General features: G+C 51.7%; 1 protein-coding gene across 1 annotated transcript; it reads left to right on the top strand.

Annotated features, from left to right (window-relative positions):
• Positions 1 to 377: 377 nt before the first annotated feature.
• Positions 378 to 8739, top strand: LOC132087016 (serine/threonine-protein kinase PAK 1-like; the record flags this gene model as incomplete). The annotated part of the gene is made up of 6 exons (XM_059493041.1): positions 378 to 484; positions 1147 to 1264; positions 1964 to 2063; positions 2464 to 2660; positions 6893 to 6943; positions 8683 to 8739. Coding segments are annotated over 6 exons (630 nt in total), but the record flags the coding sequence as incomplete, so codon positions are not given.
• Positions 8740 to 9057: the final 318 nt, after the last annotated feature.

Genomic DNA, 9057 nt, shown 5'->3' with positions numbered 1-9057 from the left:
AAGTGCCCTAAAAGCCCTAAGCCCTGCCCATTGCCCAAGATGGATCCACAGAGTCTTAAGGCATGGATTACTTCTTCTGAATCCTAGAAAGAGCAGCAGAGAGTGTGGTCAGAGGTTTGTGGGTGATAGCTGAGACACAACTGTTACCAAGTGGACAAGGCAAAATGTCAGTGGCCCCACATGTTCTGTAACTGGCTCCCAAGGGAGCAGAGAAATGGGCTGTTGGAATGTCATTTCCTAATTACTGCAGTGCCTAATCACAAGGCAGTTTGGCACAGCTCAGCTGTATCATTGCAAAATCACTCGCTTCATGTGCGTTGTTGTCTCCTGCCACCAACTGCTCAAGTTACTGATTTTCAATGTCATTTTAGGTGGCCATAAAGAAAATAAATCTTCAAGGACCGAGAAGGATGGAACGAAGCATTAATGAAATCCAAATCATGAAGAGGTACAGGAGTCCCAATGTTGTGAATTTTTTAGACAGGTGAGTGGTTCTGGTCTTATCCCATGTGTGCATTTACATACAGCAAACATAAGAGGTTAAAAACCCACTTTGGTCAGTGGCAGATAGTAAAGCTGTTAATTTTTATTTATTCATATCTCTCTACTCATCTCCAATGGATGAGAAGAGAGTGCATCCCTTCTGCATGAGTCTTCCCTGGCACACCTAGTTTGAAAATTATTCCAAAATTATTCAAAATCTGTATCAGCTGTATCTTCCTTAGTCATCAGCCTCAAAGTTTACTGCCTCCACATAGTTTTGGGATTGATTTTTTCAAGTTTCTGAAGTGCTGATGAACCGTCCTAAAATGGATTTCCCTTGGATTGTTGCCACTCTTTGCCATTGCTGGGCATGCCAGGAAGACTAGGTGCTTATTTCCAGAAACACCATGCCTGACAGGTTTTTTATCTGGGCTGTTTCTAAACTGCATTTTTCACTCACTAGCCATCTAAGACATCTCCTTTTTCACAGCTGTGCTTATCTCCTTGAGACTGCACAGATTGCAAACAATGCACAGCCAAGAGGGAATATCTATTGCTATGATTCTGTCCTTGTCACAAAGGCATTTGGAAGTAAGAAACCTGGAGGCAAAAATCAACGTAGCCATGCATGCTCATCTCCACGGCCTTCTTTCCTTCTTTCAGCTACCTTGTGGGTGAGGAACTCTGGCTGGTGCTGGAGTACATGGACGGAGGCACCCTGAACAATATCCTCAGCACGACCGCTCTGTATGAAGATGAGGCAGCAGCCATCAGTCGGGAGGTCAGCAATCCCATCTGTGTTTCCAAGGGCTTGGGCAGGATTGTCTGGGAAACAGGGGCTCAGACCTGCAGTGATTTCCTGTGCCAAGCTTTGGTTCTGTGTTGCTGGTGTGCTATGGGCAAGAAAAAGCATCTCAAGTGAAAGGCCTGCCAGTGCTCCTGCACTCCCTGTACTCAGTGCCAGTACTCTTCTCTCCTGCTGTTGTATTCTCGCTCGGGCTCATGTATTTGTATTTGCTGTTCTCCACCTTGCCTCTCTAAATGTTTGCCTGGAGTCTGTCTTCACTGCATTCCTTGCCTGTGAAAGCAAAGGTGCTGGTGGCAGGATTGGAAATGATCAGCAAAGAAAAAAGAGAGAGACTCGTTTCTCTCAGGCCTCAGCATACAAGGACAGGAGTGCAGCCAAAAGGCTCTTTGCTTCTGAGCACATGCACTGCAGCAGCAGTCATCCTGGCTGGTTTGCAGGGCACAGTTTATAACAGCAGGTGCTGTTGCTCTTTCAGAAGCTGACATGCCTTTCCTCAGAAAGGTCCTGCTCTTCAAGTGCTGGAGCAGCAAGCTCTTCCTCTCAGTGGCACTGTGTTCTGCCATTACTGCCCATTCCCCTGCAGAGGGAATCTTTTAGATTCTTTGTTGCCTTTCTTGTGGGATGAAATCACATCACTCATTTTGGCCCTCCTCTTTCTGTTTTCTCTCTCAGTGCCTGCAAGGACTGCATTTTCTTCACTCAAACCATGTGATCCATCGAGATGTGAAGAGTGACAACATCCTTCTCAGAACCGATGGTTCTGTCAAGCTGGGTCAGTGTATTCTTGGTCAGGAGCAGCATTCCAGGGATGTGGGTGTGGGGCTGCTTGGAGTGACAGCCAGCTCCCCTAAATGGTGCTGGTGGCAGCGCAGGGACACCCGCTGTGAGCTGAGGGCACAGTTGCAAGGTGCACAGAGGTAGGACAAGGAACAAGCAGTCAAGAGTGGCCTTGCTCTGTGTGTGTCCCTTCCAGAGGGAGGGAGTTACAAGTCTAAAGCTTCCAAAGAACAAAAGACACTACTGGCGACAGTGTAAAAAATGGGGGGAGTTTAAAAGTCGCCAATGCCAGGAGATTCAACAGCACATTTTCCAACTTCTACTGGGCAATTCTTTGGCTTGCTTTCCTAATTGCACAGAATTCAAATAGAAACAGAGTTTTGCTTTCTCCTCAGGTGATTTTGGCCTCTCTGCTCAGCTCAGCCCTGAGCAGAGCAGACGGTGCTCGGTAGTCGGGACTCCTTGGTGGCTGGCGCCAGAAGTGCTGACAAGTCAACCATATGGTCCCAAAGTGGACATATGGTCTTTTGGAATCGTGGGGATTGAAATGATCGAACAAGAACCTCCCTACTGGAACCAAAGTCCCATCACGGTAAGGAGCAAATACTCACTGATCCCACTGTCTTTCTCACCTGTCCCTTGTCCTGCGTGCCATTGGACAAAAGCCCATTGCCATCTGCCTGAACTACTTCCACCAAGGTCCCCTCCTAAAAATGTGTCTGCAACACATCAGCATCTGCTGTAGTTTTGGTTTCAGCAGTGGGGGAACTCAAGCCTTACCACATGCAAACAAACTCCAAACAAACTCTCTTCTCAGGCAACACTTTCCTTTGGCTTTTAAGTGTGCCCGTCCTTTGGCTGTGGAGATGGCCTTAATAGCAGAAAAGAAGCATCTGACAACTGCTGTTATCTTTCCAGAAATGAAGGAAGGCAACACAAACCCAACAAAGTTTCTAAAACTGTGGTCTTTAGAGATGAACCTAACTCCCTGTACAGTTTCTTCTCACTGGGAAACATGCCTGAAACCTGGGCATGAGAGTGTAAAGGCCACTGAGTCTCTTCTGCTTCCTGTACAGTGCTGCTGAAACACTCAGTCACTGTGTTTCTCTCCTAGCCAAAGGCACATTCTCTGTGTCACCAAGCCAGAGCCTGGTGATGCGGAGAGCCTGCCTGTTTCTTTCCAGGCCCTTTCTGGCATGGGCCTATCATTAATGCATTGACTTGAGTAGCCAAATGAGCAGAGGGTGGCCATAGGGATGGCACCTCTCCTTCTTCTGACCATGACAGTTTTTCTTTTGCTGCAAAATGGGAAGCTGCAATTTTCAGACTGCTGAGACAGAGCTGCAGGTGGCTCGTTTGTGCCCAAGCAGCAATTTTCATCCCAATACATTTGTGCAGGCATCTAAATGTGTCTCTGTTGAAGATGAGATTGCAAATGTTTATTTCCTTACCTGGGGATTAATTGATGGATTCCCTTTCTTTCCTTCCAATTACCATTGTTTTCAAAAAAAGCACAAAAGGTATGATGAGTTTTGTTCTTGGGCACGTGGGCTTAAAGGACCAACAAGCACTGCAGACATGCCTTTCATGTAGTAACCCTTGAAATTAGTTTGTATAGCACAGTCCCTCTTCCAAAAAGCCTCTCAAGCTGAATCCTTATGGAAGCAAATGTGCGTTTACTGATGTAGTTCCTATTAACTAGCACAGTCAATGAAATCAGCTGCCAAGGCAAGATCTGTGGGATGGTGGAAAAGCTGTGGCTGCATCGGGTTTGGGTTTTCTGGTTGGTAAAGGAAAATGATCTCTGGGTCTCTGCCAGGGCAGAAACTGCCACTGAAGAACAGAGGTTAAACAAAGGGAGGTGGGAGAGCACTTAGAGATGTGAAAGCAGCAAGTGGAGCCTGGTGTCTCCTTTTTCTCCAGGCTACACAACTGATAGCCACAGTAGGGACCCCACGGCTGCAGCAGCCCAACCGATTCTCGCCTTGCCTGCGTGACTTCCTGAGCTGCTGCCTGCAGAGAGACGAGGAGCAGCGCTGGTCTGCCAGGGAGCTCCTGCAGGTAAAATGGGAAGGGGCTGCAGGTGAAACAGGTTCTGAGGCATGGGCTCCTCCTCCACTCAAGTCCAAGGCATCAGATGAGCCCCCTTCCTCCTCACCTCCATTCTTGGTGCTCTTCAAATGAAAATGATGAGGAATCCTAGACTGGGCTGGGCTGGCAGGGCCCTGTAAAGGTCCTCTGGTGAAAGTATCCTGCAATGAGCAGGGACATCTTCAAAGAGATCAGGTTTCTCAGAGCCCTTTCCCACTGGAGCCGGAATGGTTGCAGGGATGGGGCTCCTAAAAGCTCTTGCGGGCAACCAGTGCCAGAGTCACACCATGCTCTGAGTAAACAAGTTATGATTAGATCCTGTTTGTGTTTAAAAATATTCACCCACATCCTATTGTAACTGGCCCTGTTAAAAAATATGTCCCTCACTTTCTTCAAAGCCACTCTGAAGTCTTGGAAAGTGGCAATAAAGTCTCCCTGGGGCCTGTTCTTCACAAAACTGAGTAACTCCACCTCTCTCTGCATTTCCTGAGTCAGAGAGCTCCTCTGGCTGTTTTGGTCGCCCTCTTTTGTCATTTGGTGGGGTGCTCAGTTTTATCTAATGGCAAAAGAATTGAAGTAGAGCAATGCAGGGTACAGAGACATGAAATGGTGGTGCAGGAACCCAAGGAAGCCAGTCCCAGCCTAGGGGTCAGAGATTTGGCTGTGGGCAAGAGGGGTCCTGGGGTGCTCACTGTGAGCCTCCTGGGGGCCCTGGTTTGTGCTCCCCAGCCCACCCTTAGAGGTTTCTGCTACGCAAACAGGGACAGCTGGGAGGGACTTGTACCCGCCCCATCTGCTGCCTGCCATGCTCAAGCAGACAGGAACTGTGCCAGGGTTAGTGCCAGGTTGTGTGGCAGAGAGGGAACTGCAGGGCCCAGTGCCACTGGGCTGGCCCTGCTGGGAAGGAAGGTGCCATCCAGCACACGAGGGGCAGGGCATGGAAAGGTAGCCACTGCTCTGTCTCCCTGTGGGAATCAGCACAGTGCCTGTCTTTCAAAGAGAGGGACCAGTGTGAGGCTTTAGAGATACCTGAAAAGAAGAAACTCCAAGGACAGAAAGCACCATTTCTAGAGCACTGGCAGGGCAAAAATCCTAGCAAGATGAAGACACCTGGATAAATGGATGAGTGGGATTCTGGGCCACATTTGCCTGTGATGGCTAAGTCTGGCGCATAAAGATGGAGGTCTAGATGGTCCCATTGGTCCTGTTCCTGCATCCTTCTATAAGACAGAGGAATCCTATGAAGCACTGAGCTTGGAAAGTCACGGTCCATTATTTTTTGTTGATTTGTTTTTTTTCCCTTTGGGCAGCATCCATTTGTAACATTTGCTGAGCCTGCGTCCAGCCTGGTGCCGCTGATTGTTTCAGTGAAGAAGAGGAGGGAGACAAGAATGTGACAATCACATCAGGACCATTTATTCGTCAACTACTTTAGAGTAGGATTGTAGGTTAGGATTAGGATTAGGATTAGGATTAGGATTAGGATTAGGATTAGGATTAGGATTAGGATTAGCATTAGGATTAGGATTAAGATTAGGGTTAGGGTTAGAGTAGGATTGTCTAATAGGAGTGCAGAGTAGGATTGGAAATGAATACAGTTTCTGAAACCACAAGTCACCTTGAAGATTCCCTTCCTTCTCACTCTGCGAATACGCTCAAGAATTTCTTCTGAATTGTCTGTTGTTTCTTAAAGGTGGAAAGTGACACAATGTCTTTGACATGGTGTGAAAGTGAGGAAGAAGGATGTTCTTCACTCATCCTCTCCAGGCCACACTGCCTTTGGAATCTGGCCCACTGGTCTGTTTTTGGCCAGCTTTGGTATTTCTATTTGAGGCAGAAAGGGCAATGGCATTTGAAGTCAAAACCAAAAGAAGAATGAGGCAGCCCAACACCCTGTGCAGATGCAGGCCTTCAGCTGTGACTGGAGAACATTGGGGCTCCTGCCACTTGGATTTGTATCCCAAAATGCAATAATCTCTTTGGCTGCAGGAGAGCCTTGCTCAAGTGAGAAAGCAGAAAGATCAGAGAGGGTGCTCGGGAAGGTCTCCTGTGGTGCAGAGCTGTCAGCGCCTGTGAGGTGAGAGCGGGCCCAGCCTTGGCTGGGGTGGAGCCCCGGCAGAGCCCCGGCACAGGCCGGAGCAGGCTGAGCCCCACAGAGGCAGGCTGGAAGGAGGCCCTTGGAGCTGCAAGAGGCAGCAGCCGGGCCCTGGGTGCCTGTTCCCGGCAGTGGGCGAATCCTCCGCTCTCAGAGCCCAGGTGGCAGCTGGCTGCTGCCGAGGGGAAGCGCAGCCGTGCTGGGCACAGCCCAGCCTGGAGGCATTGGCCGTCTGGAGTGTGCCCAGGAGCAGAGAAAGATCAAGGGCAGCCGAGGGTTGCTGGGCTGCCTGAAGATTCCTCCTCTTCTGCCGGCTGCCCTGCAACTCCTGGCAAAGGTCAGCAGTGTGTGCAGCACTCTGGGCACTGGGGCAGGGAGCCGGGCTGCTCGGCAGGCTGGAGCACAGGGCAGCCTCCTTCAGGCCCAGCTCTTGTGCCAGGGGAAGCGAGGCCAGCGTGAGGCCGGGACAGCTTGGCAGGGCACATCTGCAGGAGCCAGCACCTCACGCAGCTCTGGGAGGAAGCGCCCGCAATCCTGCAGTTCTGCACTGAGCCCGAGCAAAGGGGTGAGATGCAGAGTGTTTGGCAGGAATATTCAGGCCCACCAGGCCAGCCTGCTTTGTGCTCTCTGGCCCACAGCAAGCGCTGTTCAATGCAGCTCACACCTCTATTGCAGGGCTGTTCTTCTCAGTAATCATCGCTCAGCTGTCTCTCACTGACATATTGCTGGCTGAAGACCTGTCTCTTCCATATCCCCTATAAAAAGACCTTACCTTAGATTCTCAAATTTAGCATGCATGCATGCCTGTGTTAAAAACAACCCCCACAAATCTTTAGGAAAATCAAGACATTAAAGCAGATTTCATTTATCAAACCCACAGCAACTGCGTTGAAATGTGGGTGTATGAGCCTTTCTTCAAAATTTTCTTAAGAATATCTCTAGAGTAATTTTTGAGAGATAAGTATGCTGCCCCTAAAAAGTCCAGATTACTTGGCAAGGGGTAATTAGTCATCCATTAAGCATTCCAGCAGTTGCGTAGCATTTTCTTCTGATAACTGATCCCTGGATATTGCAACCAGCTTCTGATTTGTGTCTGCCCACTTCTTTTCCATGTTCTGAGCCAAGAGCAATAGTATCCTTGTGAGTGCATCTGAACACACTGGACACTGACACCTCATCCTATTGCCTATGTTCTCCCATGGAAGATTCCTTGCTCTTTTTTCTCTGCCACCAAAGGGGATCTGCAGTCCCTGCCGGGCACTGCTCGCTGTGGGTTGTCCAGGCAGAGGCGATGCTCTGGTGCACCTGGCGCAGGTGAGCCTCGGGCCCGGGCAGGGAGCGATGCTCCGAGCTGCCGCGGATCCGGCGGCGAAGCCGAGCGGTGCCGTGGCCTGGCTGGGAAGCCGAGCGGCGCCCGTGGCGCTGCCTCCCCGGGCAGGGCTGTGCTCTCAGCGCCGCCGGGGCTGCCGAGCAGCGCTTTCCACTCGCCTCCGCCTCCGGAGCCAGCCCCGCAGCCGCGCTCTCCCGAACCGCACTGACCCGCGCCCGTTCTCGGCCTGGCTGCAGGACTCCGTGATTCCGGGCTCTCTGGGTTCCCAGTCCGCCTGCAGGAGCCTCCGCTCCTGGACCCCCGCCCTGGGCTTTCTTCTCCTACGTCTTTCCCAGGCCCTGTTCACTCTACTCCGGACCTCCCCCCCTTCACAAGTTGTCCTCTGTCTCCTGGGTTCTCCCTCCTCTCTCGGGTTTTCCCCAGTCCTAAGCTACCCCTTGTCCCAAGCTCCCTCCTTTCCCTAGCTGTAGCCACTGCTTTTATTCGTCTCCCTGGATCTCCCCTTCTCCCGATTACTCCTCCCTCTTCCAGGACCTCCCCCCTCTCCCAGGGCTCTCTACTGTCTTGGAAGGCTACCCACCCTTTCCCAGGGACCTCATCCCCCCTGTCCCGTGATCTCCCCTACTCCCGGGCTCGACCCCCTCTCCTGGGATTTTCTCCTTCCTCCCAGCATCTCTCCCCTCTCCCGCTCACTCCTCCCTCTGCCAGGTCTCTCTCCCCTCTGCCGGGATGTCCGCCCGTTCCCGGAGCGCCCCATGCCCCCGGCCCCTCGCCGCCCGTCCCTCGCCGCCTCGGCCGGGCCGCTCCGGGGCCGCGCTCGGAGCGCAGCGGGGCCGGGCCGGGGCCGCCGGGGCCGCGTCAGCTCCGCCCCGCGGGAGGAGCCGCGACAGCGCCCCGGCAGCGGCCCCGCACAGTCGGAGCGGCCCCGGCTGCGCCCGGAGCTGGGCCTGGGAGGGGCTGCGGCCTGTGAGAGCTGCTCCGGGCTCGCTCCGGACACGAGGAGCTGTGACCTGTGCTCGCTTTGTACCCTCAAGGCTGCCGGATGCCTTGCACTAAAGCTGGACTGCCCGGGCTATTCCGGTCTCTTCTGGTCCTCAGCTGAGTATTGCTGGCCGCGGGTCTCTGTACGAATCACGAAAGGGACGGGACTGCTGAGGAACGCGCCTGGAGCTGTTTGTTTTCCAGCATCAGTCTCGTTACATGGTTGTTACAGTGGGAAGATGCCAGCAGCTCACATCCCTGGCAGCAGGCAATCAACTTACTTGAAAAGTTTTTTGACCACTCACACAAAGCAAGAGCATATTGACAGTAGTTCTGTGCAACCACTATAAGCACACGTAGCTTTTGTTAAAACACTGCTTGCTTATTTCAAACACTGTACCTGCTTTTGAGCCTTAAAACACAATGCACAGAGCTCCATTATTGTGATAAATAGGTATCATTCATGCTGATAAAATTTGAAAGAGTAATTGA

This window comes from Ammospiza nelsoni, chromosome Z, assembly GCF_027579445.1.
Source record: "Ammospiza nelsoni isolate bAmmNel1 chromosome Z, bAmmNel1.pri, whole genome shotgun sequence".
Lineage (NCBI taxonomy): Eukaryota > Metazoa > Chordata > Aves > Passeriformes > Passerellidae > Ammospiza > Ammospiza nelsoni.
The sequence above is the reverse complement of the archived record's forward strand: the minus strand, read 5'-3'. Positions and strand labels throughout refer to the sequence as shown.